The 15,159-nt window shown below is 36.4% G+C and overlaps 1 protein-coding gene across 2 annotated transcripts in view; it reads left to right on the forward strand.

The window, feature by feature from the left end:
* Positions 1-15,159, forward strand: part of urb1 (URB1 ribosome biogenesis homolog) — a 101,928-nt gene that overhangs the window by 41,337 nt on the left and 45,432 nt on the right. For both annotated transcript variants that reach the window (XM_069888752.1, XM_069888753.1), the window contains 4 exons: positions 1,837-1,975; positions 9,677-9,847; positions 10,452-10,651; positions 12,653-12,871. In XM_069888752.1, the coding sequence (XP_069744853.1) occupies positions 1,837-1,975; positions 9,677-9,847; positions 10,452-10,651; positions 12,653-12,871 (729 nt within the window). The remainder of the gene's footprint in view (positions 1-1,836; positions 1,976-9,676; positions 9,848-10,451; positions 10,652-12,652; positions 12,872-15,159) is intronic.

Consider the following 15,159-nt stretch of genomic DNA (forward strand, 5'->3'; position numbering starts at 1 on the left):
AATCCACAATCATTTACTGGTGATGTGATTAATTGGTGTTTATATAACTCTTCATAATTCAAGGTCGGTACTGGTTTGATCTTTTAAAAATTCATTTATCATTGATATTGTTCACGAATTTAGTCTTGATTTGACTTCATGCATTTTTTTGCCCTCAAGTGACAGAAAGTCGATGTTATTAAAAGTGAAATGTGCATCAAAAAATTTCTGCATTTTCCTTTCCTCTTCTGTACTCTATGCTTCTATAGTTGGATCTATGCAGCAGGTGGTATTGTTTCATTATGCAGTGCTTTCCTCTCTTTGCTTTAAAAGCAATCACTTAGTTTTATACCCAGTGAAACCCTCACAGGACTAAGTTCAGAAACAGCGAGATGGTCAGTCCACTTTTTTAAAAATATTTTATTTTTGATTTTCAAAGACTCCTGCAAATCCAAACAAACAACACAATCTCTTTCAACAATAGTACATAACATAGAGTCAATTTTGTCCCCTACCCCTCTCCCCGGCCTCCCATACCTTAATACAACAAAGAAAAGATTATATAAATTAAATACAAAGAACCAAATATTGGTAAAGTCACACAATCCCTTAAGGGAAATTAAGAAAAACAGAAAGATAAGGAACAAAATATAAAAGCCCGCCTTCTGCGCCTCGACCCACTTCCTTGATCCCAATCATTTCACGATCGGCACAGATTGTTGCAATTCCTTTATTCAGAAGGGGTATAATTATTTCTGCCACACCCTAACAAATGTGTCATATTTCCCCCTTAAATTCTACGTGTTTTTCTCCAGGGGAATGCAACTCTGCATTTCCATCTTCCGTCGTCTAATATTTAGTTGGGAGCTGGATTTCCATGTGGCCGCTATACATTTCCTAGCTACCGACAAGGTGACCTTCACAAAGTGAACTTGGTATCTGGACAGTTTAAAAATCATGTCCATAATGTTCCTCAGAAAGTATAATTCCGGATCATGTGGAAAATCCGCCTTTGTAATTTTTTTTTTTTTAGAATGTCCCCCAGGTCCTCCCAGAAGGATCTCCCCTTTGTACAGAGCAGGTTGAATGGATAAAGGTTCCAATCTCCACACCACACCTAAAGCACATTTCTGATTTAGATTTATGTAATTTTTGTGGTGTGAGGTATAAGATGCAGGAAATTGTATTGCACCAACCTGTACCTGACACAGGGTCTGATCAGCATTGTTCATGGATTGTGGTGCCCAAGTCCAATTCCTACCTTTCCCTCGACTTGTTTAAGCCTGGCTTTGGGCCCTCACTTTGGAATAGGAGACACATCATGGAGATGAACTTGCACATATTCCCCTTTCAAATTAGAATCTCCATGTCACTACACATGGGCAGGGCCATAGATGGTCCTAAGTTATCCCTTAAGAAAGATCTCCACTTTGCAGGATCTGAGTGCTAATGCAGTAACATGTCATATAAGCCCTTGCTTAATATCATGAGACATTAGCATTAAAAAATATTAGACCAAATTGATCTCACAAGTTAGGCAGTTAAAATGGGCTTTGAATTTTTTTTTTCATTCATGGGATAGGAAATTTGGTGTTATTGCAAGCATAGCATTTATTCATTCCCAAATATCTTTCACAAAATGGATCACCAGATTCACTAGCTATCATCTTTGCGGTGAAGGTAGCCTCACTTCAAAATCTTACTATTTTCAACAAAGACTTCTTAGAACTCAAGTCTTCAAGTTGAAAATAGTAAAATTTGGAGTCTTCCTTCAAATTTTGCTTTCATCGTTTATCTGTAGTGTGTACAGATAATTACTCCATATGTACATATTTCATTTTGTGCATCGTTTTGTAGGTTTTGATCAAGTTAATATCAAATCCATATCCTTACACTGACAAGATTTCCGACGCGATACAAGAAGCTAGTGTGCTACAAGCAAACCTTGACGGACAGGATGCTGATGCTGTTAGTTTGCCTGTCTCGAATATTGATGGTGAGCAAGAAAGGAGTTGGGGAAGTCGGGCTCTTCCACTGTTCGCTTACAAATATAGTCAGCAAAAGGAAAAGGTTTTAAAAATTAATGCATTTTTCATATAATGTCAGGCTAAATTGTGTAAATATGCATCAAGTTGTTCTGATTTTCCACCTTCTGGTGCATTCCAGACTGCAGACAGGGTATTGGGAAATTTAAAATCCATGATTATTATGTTCTGCCCAACAATTTAATACTGAAAATTACAGGCTGGCTTTCTTGAATCTCTCTAATCTATTCTGTCATGCATTGTACATTATAGAAAGCAATCCTGGTTTTTGTTGTGAGCTATTTAGACGCATTAAGGTTGCTATTCCTTCAACTCAGGAGGGGAAGGGGAGATCGGGGATAAATAAGATAGAAATAGGAGAATAAGGAAAATGTTGGATGTTGTAGGAATGTTGTCTTATAAAGAGTTGAAAATAAGAAAATAGAAATGGAAAAGGAGGAAAGGTAATGATGGAAAAACGGAAAGAGAAGATAAACAAAATATAAAAGGGCTACGCTGAACTATATGACTTTAAATATTAATGGAATACATAACCAAATTAAAAGGAAGAAACTACTAAATTTAAATGAATAAATGTATTCCATTAGAAAAAAAATAACATATAGGTTAAGAAATAATTTTGAAATATTCGAACAAGTATAGGAGCCTTACATTAAGTACAATAGCGAAAACCTACCGGGGACAAACATTACCTAAGTTGATGGAAGGAGAAGGAAAGAAAAGAATGGACTCAGTAGAATTTCTGGTGTATTTTTGTTGAATGACAACATTGTCTGACTGGCTTAATGCAACCTAGATTGTATACCCAAAATGGATGAGAGGGGGAGGTGGGGGGGTGGCTTGGGAGGAGGGGGGGGGGAGAAAAAGTCACTGTATATGTGTGAAAAAGAAATAGTGTATATCATGGCTAATGTGATTTATGGTGTGAAAAATAAAAAATTTAAAAAAAAAAGGTTGCTATTCCTTCATGCTAGTGAAACATAATTCATCAACAAGCACTCAGAGGAGGAGTCACGTGATGGAGTAGTGGCCGGACGGTGAACTCCAGCCCTCTCCAGAAAAGTCGGGAAAAACGAGAGAAAATACAAAGGCACAGAAATACAAGTTAAAGAAAAGTGAATATAAAGGTGGAAAGAAGATGGAGACAAAAGGAGAAAAATCAAAATCAACGGAAAGAAGAGAGGAAGAGAAGACAACGGAGGAAAAAGGTGAAGGCCTTACCTGTCCGAAGAGGCCCGCTGCGGAGAGAAGACCCCACTACCTCAGGTCGGTAGAAAGAGAACTACAACAATGGCTCACAGAGCCGAGTAAAAGTGCGCAACCGCGCATGCGCGACTCCTCGCGCATGCGCGATGCGCATACAAAAAAACACACCGACGGGAGGGGGGACCAGCTGGGGAGTCGATCTCCACAGCCGGCAACGACAGCTGCAGAACACCTGCAGCAAGAAGACACCACAGAAGACAATGGAAACAAGAAAGAAGAAGAGGAGGAAAGGGCAGCAAAGAAACAACAGATGGTCAACCTAGAGGAAGAAGAAGAGGAAGAGGAAGAGTACAGGGAAATAGAAGAAGAAAAGATAGGCAAGGTAAAGGAGGTACTTGCTCTTGTTAGAGGATACATGGAGTCATTTAAAGAATGGCAAACACAGGAATTCAATGATTTAAGAAGAAGAATAAACAACACAGAAAAGAAAATAAATAAAATGGATATGACCTTAACAGAAATGGGGAAAAAAATGGACAAGATGGAAGAACGGGCAATAGCAGCAGAAATAGAGGTAGAAGACTTAAAAAAGAAATTGGAGGAATCTAATAAAAAAACTAAAGAGACACAAGAATTACTAGCCCAAAAAATAGATATAATGGAAAATTATAACAGAAGAAATAACATAAAGATAGTGGGCCTTAAGGAAGATGTAGAAGGCAAGAATATGAAGGAGTTTATAAAAGAATGGATCCCTAAGGCCCTAGGATGTCCAGAACTACAGCAAGAAATGGAAATAGAAAGGGCACATAGAGCATTGGCCCCTAAACCACAACCACAACAAAAACCAAGATCTATTGTAGTAAAATTCCTAAGATATACTACAAGAGAAAAGGTGCTGGAGAAGACAATGGAAAAAGTAAGAGAGGGCAACAAACCACTGGAGTATAAAGGGCAAAAAATCTTCATTTATCCAGATATAAGCTTTGAACTCCTAAAGAAGAGAAAAGAGTTCAATGCAGCAAAAGCGATTTTATGGAAGAAAGGATATAAATTTACACTGAAGCATCCTGCGGTATTGAAAATATTTATTCCAGGACAACAAAACAGACTATTCTCGGATCCAGAAGAAGCACGAAAATTTGCAGAACAATTACAAAAATAGACTGAGGGATGAAGACGGGTAATGAGAGCAAAAATTATCACGATTGATATGTATGTGGGTAAAGACAAAAATAGACTGAGGGATGAAGACGGGTAAGGAGGGTAAAAATGACCACGATTGATATGTATGCGGGTAAAGAGGTATAAGAGTGAATAGAGACAACGGGCATATGTGAAAGTAACTGTAATTAGAGGAAAACATAGAAAGTATAGACAAGAATTAATAAGGGAAGGTAATGGAATAGAGAGAATAAGGAGGGAACTAAAAGAGTGACCTTTGTGACATATAAAAAACGAAATCTTTTCTGGGGGGGGCTGGGTGGGGGGAAAAGAGCGGTCACTGCAAAATCAGTTGACGCTTGCGAGTGGATTCGCAAATCCAAATGGAGAGGGGAGATGTGGTTGTCCGACAAGGGATAAAGGGCAACTCAGGAGGGGAAGGGGAGATTGGGGATAAAGAAGATAGAAATAGGAGAATAAGGAAAATGTTAGATGTTGTAGGAATGTTGTCTGGTAAAGAGTTGAAAATAAGAAAACAGAAATGGAAAAGGAGGAAAGGTAATGATGGAAAAACGGAAAGAGAAGATAAACAAAATATAAAATGGCTACGCTGAACTATATGACTCTAAATATTAATGGAATACATAACCAAATTAAAAGGAAGAAACTACTAAATTTACTGAAAAAGGAAAAAATAGATATAGCATTTGTCCAAGAAACACATTTAACTGAAATGGAGCACAAGAAATTAAAGAGAGATTGGGTAGGACATGTAACAGCAGCATCGTATAATTCAAAAGCAAGAGGAGTGGCTATATTAATTAGCAAAAATGTGCCATTTAAAATAGAAGAGGAAATAATAGATCCAGCAGGGAGATATGTTATGATAAAATGTCAGATATATTCAGAGCTTTGGAATCTACTTAATATATATTCACCTAACGAAGAAGATCAAAAGTTTATGCAAGATATCTTTTTGAAGGTAGCTAATACGCAAGGGAACATACTAATAGGAGGGGATTTCAATCTGAATTTGGATCCAAATATGGATAAAACGGGGAAAAAAATTAACAGGAAGAACAAAGTAACCAAATTTATAATTAAATCAATGCAAGAAATGAAACTTGTGGACATATGGAGGAAACAAAACCCAAAAGAAAAGGAATACTCATACTACTCGACTAGACATAAAACATACTCAAGGATAGACCTATTCCTGTTATCAGCCCACATACAAGGGAGAGTTAGGAAAACGGAATATAAAGCTAGACTATTATCGGACCACTCACCCCTGTTATTGGCAATAGAGCTAGAAGACATCCCTCCAAGAATGTATAGATGGAGATTAAACCCCATGCTACTTAAAAGACAGGATTTTAGAGAATTTATTGAAAAACAATTAAAAATGTACTTTGAAGTAAATACGGAATCAGTGGAAGATAAGTTTATACTATGGGACGCAATGAAAGCATTCATTAGAGGGCAAATAATAAGTTATGCAACCAAGATGAAGAAGGACTATAATCAGGAAACAGAGCAGTTGGAAAGGGAAATAATAAACATAGAAAAAAAATTAGCAATAAAGGAAGATACAACCAAAAGAAGAGAATTGGCGGATAAAAAAATAAAATATGAAACATTACAAACATATAAGGTGGAGAAGAATATAATGAAGACAAAACAGAAATATTATGAACTAGGGGAAAAAACACACAAAATCCTAGCATGGCAGCTTAAGACAGAGCAAACTAAGAAAACGGTATTGGCAACAAGGAAAAAAGACAAACAAATTACATATAATCCAAAAGAAATTAAGGAAAACTTCAGAGAATTCTATGAACAATTATACCGAACCGAAAACGAAGGGAAAGAAGGGAAAATAGATGAATTTTTGACTAAAATTGAACTACCAAAACTACAAATAGAGGAACAAAATAAATTAACAGAACCATTTGGAACAGTAGAAATACAAGAGATAATAAAAAATTTACCAAATAATAAGACACCAGGAGAGGATGGACTCCCAATAGAATTCTACAAAACATTTAAAGACCTAATAATACCGCCCCTCCTGGATGTAATCAACCAGATTGATGAGACACAAAACTTACCAGATTCATGTAAAACAGCAATAATTACAGTGATACTAAAACAAGGGAAAGATCCACTCTCACCAGCGTCATATAGACCAATATCTTTGCTAAACACAGATTATAAGATAATAGCTAAACTATTAGCGAACAGATTAGCAGAACAGGTACCGAAAATGGTAAATTTAGACCAAACTGGATTTATCAAAAAAAGACGCACAACAGACAATATTTGTAAATTTATTAACTTAATTCATGCAGTAGAAGGAAATAAAGCACCGGCAGTAGCAGTTGCTTTAGACGCAGAGAAGGCCTTCGACAGAGTAGAATGGAATTACTTGTTCAAAGTATTGCAAAAATTCAGTTTACCGGAGAAGTATATTAATTGGATTAAAGCATTATATAAGGGACCGTTAGCGAAAGTGACAGTAAATGGACATGTATCAAAGCAATTTAACTTAAGCAGGTCAACGCGGCAGGGATGCCCACTATCACCATTATTGTTTGCGCTAGCTATAGAACCACTAGCAGAATCGATAAGAAGAGATAATAATATAAAAGGAATAAAAATAAAAGACAGGGAATACAAAATCAGTCTGTTTGCGGATGATGTGATAGTGTACTTAACAGAACCAGAACTATCAATAAAAGAACTATATAAGAAATTGAAGGAATATGGAGAAGTGTCGGGATACAAGATAAACGTAAATAAAAGTGAAGCAATGCCTATGAATAACGCGGATTTCTCAAAATTTAAGGAGGAATCCCCATTCAGATGGCAAACGCAGGCAATAAGATACCTAGGTGTGCAAATAAACAAAAATCTAGGCCAATTATATAAACTCAATTACAATCCACTAATGAAAAAACTACAGGACGATTTAGAGCATTGGAAAGAGCTACCACTAACACTGATAGGAAGGATAAACTGTATTAAAATGAACATTTTTCCAAGGATACTATACTTATTTCAGGCATTGCCAATACAACTGACAGAAAAATTCTTCAAAGAGTTAAAGAAAATAATAAGGAGATTTTTATGGAGAGGGGGGAAACCGAGGATAGCACTAGACAAATTAACAGAATGGTATAAACAAGGAGGCTTACAATTGCCAAACTTCAAAAATTATTATAGAGCCGCACAATTAAGGTACCTATCAGATTTTTATCAAACAAGGGAAAAACCAGACTGGACGAGACTAGAATTAGATAAAATAGGGGAAAAGATACCTGAACACATATTATATAAATGGGACGAAAAATTGGTACAACATAGAACTTCTCCAGTAGTACACCATCTCCTCAATATATGGAAGAAGATGCATGTAGAAAGAAATAAAATAAATTACCAAATACCAAAACTAATATTGACGCAAAATAAGCTACTCCCTTTTACAATAGACAACCTTGCCTTTAGAAAATGGGAAAAAAAAGGGATTAAAAGAATAGAAAATTGTTTTTCAGGAAGTAGATTCTTATCCTTTGAACAAATGAGAGATAAGTACAATATAACGGGAGATACAGCGCTGGCATATTACCAACTGAGATCCTACTTGAAAGATAAATTAGGAAGCAACTTGAGTTTACCAGAGGGAAGTAACCTTGAATATGTGATTACAGATACAATGTTAATCAAAAGATTTATAAAAAATATGTATATTAAACTGCAAGAAAAGGAAAATGAGGAAACAAATGGTAAAACTAAACAAAAATGGGAACAAGATTTAAATATAAAGATAAAAAAGGAAACATGGGAGAAGTTATGCTCTGGAACGATGAGAAATACAATAAATACGAGCCTGCGTATGATACAATATAATTGGTTACACAGACTATACATTACACCGCAAAAGTTAAATAAATGGGACCCAACAGTATCTGATAGATGTTTTCGATGTAAAAAAGAAAGGGGAACAACAATTCATGCAATCTGGACATGTGAGAGAGTAGAAAAATTTTGGGATGATCTCAATCAGATATTAAATAAAATAACAGAAAACAATATACCAAAGAATCCAGAGATCTTTCTCCTAAGTAACATAAAAAATAAAGAATTTGGAATTGACTTGGAGGATGCACAAAAAAGATTTGTTAAGATAGCCCTAGCTGTAGCAAAAAAATGTATTATGTCAACCTGGAAATTGGAAGATAATTTGAAAATACAACAATGGTATATAGAAATGAATAAATGTATTCCATTAGAAAAAATAACATATAGTTTAAGAAATAATATTGAAATATTCGAACAAGTATGGGAGCCTTACATTAAATACAATAGCGAAAACCTACCGGGAACAAACATTACCTAAGTTGATGGAAGGAGAAGAGAAGAAAAAAATGGACTCAGTAGAATTTCTGGTGTATTTTTGTTGAATGACAACATTGTCTAACTGAATTAATGCAACCTAGATTGTATAACTAAAATGGATGAGAGGGGGGAGGGATGGGGGGGTGGCTTGGGAGGAGGGAGGGGGGAGGGAGAAAAAGTCACTGTAAATGTGTGGAAAAGAAAAAGTGTATATCATGGCTATTGTGATTTATGGTGTGAAAAATAAAAAAATTAAAAAAAAAAAAAAAAAAAAAAAAAAAAAAACAAGCACTCAGAGGATAAATGTAGTCTAATTATATGCAGATTAAAGCTTCTACTCTGGCCTCACCGATGAACTTAAATCGCAAAAGAGCCTGATTCCTTTTTTTAATAGTTTAGCATCTTTCTACAGCTGCTCGTAATAAGTAATACTGTACTGTGAACCCATATTTAGCAGCGATTGGGATACAATTATCCCAGACTCTCTCTCAAGGTGCTTATATTTTGTGTGTGCTATCTAATTTTGGGAGATGAAAAGAGCAGTGCAATAAAGCATGATGACCTGACCTGAGCCTAATAGGACTCAACTACATATGTCAGATTTACATTGGGTTGGATGTCAAAGAAAATTTGCATTGATTGATTTGCAACTGGTTCAAATTATGCAGAGTCCGGTCAATTTTGTGTGGGGTCTTAATTTTGGGCTGGAACAGACCTCTATAATGCAATATTTAATCCCTCTGCTGACTGGAGTAATCTCACTGAAACAATGTATGTAGTAAAGCATTCTTCGGTTATGTAAACCAGTGAGTTTCAGTGATTTTTATTCTTTGCCAATTATTTTTACTTTGTATTTAATGATTCTCTGACCTTTCCTTCTTTAGATGTCATGGACATGGTGGATGTTATTATGGAGACTAGTGAAGGTCTGAATGATGAGGTTGGGTTTACTTTAAGTGACGAAGTGATTGCACAAACATTTCCTTTCAGTGCAGTGGTCACAGCTGCTTTGGAAGTCAGGAACAAAATGATCTTGGGAAGCATGAACAGAACAGGTGACTTCCTGAATAATCTTTGAAAGGACTTTCCGCCTCTGAACATTGGGGGGGTCGAGACAGAGAAACTTCATTACTACCCATATTTTCATTTCTAGTTTGACGCTTTATTAAAATGTTGCCTGATACAGATAGGTTCATCAAAAATTTGTTCTGAAGCTTCAATTCAAATGCATGGAAATACTGTTAGCTTCATGTTAGCAATAATGAGGAAGCTGCTTATTGTAATAATTTTTCTTTTTCTTGACTTCTCTTTTCGTCTCCTCCATTCATTATATTTTAAAATGACTGCTTCTGCATCAATCTATTCACTAGAATGGCCAAGATCTTTCAAAAGGCCAATAAGCTCAAGGCTTCATTGTTAGCCCCACTTGTCTTGCATACCATCACCAAAAATTCAACAAAGTTGTTGAAACAGATTTGATCACACAATCTATTCCTCTCACATCTTAAGGTGAGAATCAAAACCTGAGTTCATGGTTTCTAAAGGGGTTTTCATTTAATCTGAGATCGTGAACTTATTTGAACATGAGTCTCCCTTGAATGCAACTAAAGGAACAAATTTGTCATTTGCTGATTCTTCCATTCTTTTCTGCTATTTCAGATGCTCCTTTGCAGTACCTTTTTGGTATCCTCACCAATATTCTGCACGTGCAGAAGGATCCATTGGCTTTGTGTCTAATATTACAAATGTATGACAAAGAACTAGATTCATTTACTGAAAACCAAACTCTATTGAAAAATATTTTCCAGTTTTATACATATTACAGCCTTTGGATCCCACGACAAGCCAAGGAGACAATGGTAAGAAATTGAGTTTTCACCCGCACAATTTGGTTTGGCGAAAATGTTCTTTCTTTGGCTTGGCTTCGCGGACGAAGATTTATGGAGGGGGTAAAAAGTCCACGTCAGCTGCAGGCTCGTTTGTGGCTGACAAGTCCAATGCGGGACAGGCAGACACGATTGCAGCGGTTGCAAGGGAAAATTGGTTGGTTGGGGTTGGGTGTTGGGTTTTTCCTCCTTTGCCTTTTGTCAGTGAGGTGGGCTCTGCGGTCTTCTTCAAAGGAGGTTGCTGCCCGCCAAACTGTGAGGCGCCAAGATGCACGGCGAAAATGTTAGTGTTGATAGAATTATTTTGAGCTTTTCCTCCTCCTTCAAGATTTCTATAATAATGGCCATTCTATGATTTCCTTGAAATGATTGTTTTACTTGCACCAAACAATCAACAATTTCAGTGAACAGTCATTTTTGACTGTTGAAAAAATTGTCGTTTCTCCAAAAGATTAGCCCTTACTTGATTGCTGGAACATGAAATAGGGAAGTTTGCCCAGTTGTATTGATTGGCATTTATCTTTAAATCAGCCAGCATCACCAAAAAAAAGTCTAGTCATTTATCACTTCATTTATATGTTATAAATGTGACTGCACTTCAGAAGTAAAATGCAATAGTCTGTGATGCACTTTGAAATTAGTCATGAAATGAATCATGCAATATGTATTTTGTTTCAAATAATTAAAGCAAGATCACACAGAAGAGTGCAATCTGCAGAGCATTTCTTTTAACTTTTATATTACTGATAAATTTGTTATGGGAACAAAATCAGAAGTCTTCATTGAAATTTGGAGTTATTCAGTACCCAGAAATCAAAACTCTGCCTTAAGAATTAAACATAAAGTAGTTTTCATCATGTTAAGAGAAATTGTATGAGATTCATGAACAGTAAAACAAATAGTCCAGTTGTACAGACTCTATCTGGTAATGGAATAAAAAATTTTAAGGAATTTGTAGTTGTTAATAACTTCCACCAGCATTGTCTCCGCTCCATCCTCAACATTCATTGGAGCGACTTCATCTCCAACATCGAAGTACTCGAGATGGCAGAGGCCGACAGCGTCTAATCCACGGTGCTGAAGATCAAGCTGCGCTGGGTAGGTCACGTCTCCAGAATGGAGGACCATCGCCTTCCCAAGATCATGTTATATGGCGAGCTCTCCACTGGTCACCGAGACAGAGGTGCACCAAAGAAGAGGTATAAGGACTGCCTAAAGAAAGCTCTTGGTGCCTGCCACATTGACTATCGCCAGTGGGCTGATCTCGTCTCAAACCATGCATCTTGGCGCCTCACAGTTCAGCGGGCAGCAACCTCCTTTGAAGAAGACCGCAGAGCCCACCTCACTGTCAAAAGACAAAGGAGGAAAAACACAACAACCAACCCCAACCAACCAATTTTCCCTTGCAACCGCTGCAACCGTGTCTGCCTGTCCCGCATCGGACTTGTCAGCCACAAACGAGCCTGCAGCAGACGTGGACATTACCCCTCCATAAATCTTCAACCGCGAAGCCAAGCCAAAGAAAGAAAGAAAAAGAAAGAAATTGTTCTATGCAATTGTTTGAGGTCAAAAATAGACCAATCTGGATACAAATTATTGGTTATGGGGAATAATATCTCTTTCATGAGACAATCTGGAATTTTACACATTGGGCTGGATTATTTGAACCAGTTCCGAATCGGTGACCGCCATTGATGCACACATTTACCGGGGCCCAATGCAGAGGACCTTTCCTAATGGCATTCCATGCCGAGAGTCCATTAGGAAGATGCAGAAAGTGACTGGGCCTGGAGTGAGATCATGCATGGTCCTAGCCCTGAAATGGCAAAAAAAGAAGGCAGGACTTTGCCTTGTGAAAAATGTAATCAAGGTGAACAATTTCTATGATATTCAAGGATGTATACAATCTATAAGAATGAAGTAAAGTTTAAAAATAAAGAAATTAACACATTCTCTTCTGAAACTTGTCCGCAGTTTGAACAATTTGGTACAGAAAGAAAGCATTCTGTTCCATTAAAAGAAACTTCATTCTGCACTCTTCTGATGGAAGCTTATGAAATGGACATTCTTCTCAGTGAGGAAATCAAGGATCATTTGAAACAGGCAGTGGCTCAATTGCATCTGCATGAGTTAGTTCTGTCAGTGAAGCAAGTGATGCTGTACATCCGAACATCTGTGACAAACTTCAGTGAAGTAAGTATCGTTGTTTGCCAATAACCCCGATAACTGAAAAATGCACATAATCACATATTTGTTCAGTGAAGCAGGTTTTCACTAATAAATTACACCTCATTGTTAATGTTCATGATAACTTGTTTTTTTTTATGTTTTAAAAGCAAATTATCAGGGTTATTAAACAGATTCTACTATGTTAGTATTTGAAATCCTGATATGTGCAGTTTTTTTATTTCTCATTTTTATCCAATTTGTTTTTAAGCCTCTTTTTGAAGCTGTAATACCATTGCTTTCAAATCCAAATCACTGGATGAATTTTCATTTCTTCATCTTGCCTCTGGTTGTTTTGCCAATAATTTTAAATTGGATCTTCTCATTATTGATCCTTTACCCCTCAGAAACAGTTCAAGTATATTTGTCACATCCCTTTTGAACATTCTCCGTTCCTAGGAGATCAGCATCAGTTTCTCCCACTGTCAATGTAACCATAATCTTTCATATCGAGAACTGTTTTAGTAAATTTATTCTGTATCTCTAAGGTCTCATAAAATTTGGTTGGATCGTATTGTTGTCTTGACTTTTACATTCTATTACTGATTGAACATCCAAGCTTCAGTTAGTCTTAATTAATTGTTAACCAATTTGCAAAGATTTGTGCATAATGTTTTCCAAGACTCCTCCTTTTGGACTTTTGAAATTGCAGAGAAAGGAATTAATATATTTCATAGCTGAAATCCTTTGGAATATCCCTAAGCAATAAGAGTCATTGTATAAATGCAATTTTTGTTACAAGAGAATATACAAAAATGATCTCCATTTAAAACAGAATTTCTGTAGCTTTGTCTGTCAGTCGCATGGGGGCAGCAGCACATTTTTAGACTGTGAGATGCCTTGCCGATACATTGAAGTGTCAAAAAAAATCAGGCTATTTAGTATGATCGTGGCTGATCTTTACCTCAGATACATGTTCTCCCTCACCTCTCATACCCATAATATTTTGGATCTGGAAATATATATAACTGAAGTTTTCTACTTCAGGAGGATGTGGAAGTTAAATCACTGAATGCATTTAGTGACTTAACTTCCACATCCTCCTGAAGTAAAAAAACTCCACTGATTCATCACTCCCTGAGTGAAGAGATTTCTCGTCACAGTCCTAAATATCCCCATTCTGTATTCTGAGATCGTGATCCACTAGCTGTCGAAACATCCTCTCTGACTCTACCCTCTTGAGCCTTGACAGAACTTTACATGTCTACATAAGATCTCTCATTCTTCTAAGCTTTATTAAAGACCTAATGGTTCCAAACTTTCCATCAGCATACCAGGAATCAGTTTCGTAACCTTCTTGTACTCTCCCCGTGCCAAATGTATCTTTTAGCTCAGAAGTCGAAAGCTGCACATAGCAAATTATTTCCGTTTGATAAATCCATTTTGATTTTTTTCTGATTTTATTGATACTTTCTAAGTACCATTATCACATTCTTTTCAAGTCTCTAGCATTTTCACTACTGACATTAGAATAACAGGTCTAAAGTTGTTTAATTTCTCCCTTTTTGCATTTATTGTCTCCAATCAACATGAATCATTTCGAAATGTGGAGAATTTTGGAATATAACTACCAATGCATCCACTATTTTCATAGCTATATTTCAGTGTTCTAAGCTGCATATTGTACAGCTCAGACAGTTAAGGGTACTATCCTTCACTTCAATGCATTTACCCAGCATTTTAACTTTTAATAATTTTCTTTAATTCTTTATTTTCATTAGACTCTTGGTTCCCTGGAATATTCTCTTCCATGAACTCCCAAAGTACAGTATGTTTATTGACTCTGCAATTTATAAGTTCTTCTGTTTCTGATTGTAAGGGACCAACTTTTAAGGAACACCTTTGCTAATCTTTTTTGTTTACATATTTGCAGAAGCTTTAACATCTGCTTTTAGATAACTTGCAGGTTTCCTCTCCATCTATTTTCACTTTTGAATCGATTTCTTGGTCCTTTTTTTTTTCTGCTGAATTTTGAATTGCTTACAGTAATCCTTTCTGGTGAATTTATGACTCTTTGGATCAAATATCCATAGATGGGTTGCTTTTTTTCTTTTATGTGTTTGAGCCAGAAAAGAATATTTGACTGTTGCATTTCCTTAAATGATAGCCATTGCAAAGAAGCATCCAAAATGATCACACCTGATTTGCTCCTCATGTTGTGTGCTTTTTATGGCAACAACTTTTAAGATGAGAACACCATTTGCTCACATTCAGCAAAATGTGTGACCCCTTGACTGTGGTTCCTCCCCCACCCC

The sequence above is a fragment of the Narcine bancroftii genome, chromosome 7 (genome assembly GCF_036971445.1).
Source record: "Narcine bancroftii isolate sNarBan1 chromosome 7, sNarBan1.hap1, whole genome shotgun sequence".
NCBI lineage: Eukaryota > Metazoa > Chordata > Chondrichthyes > Torpediniformes > Narcinidae > Narcine > Narcine bancroftii.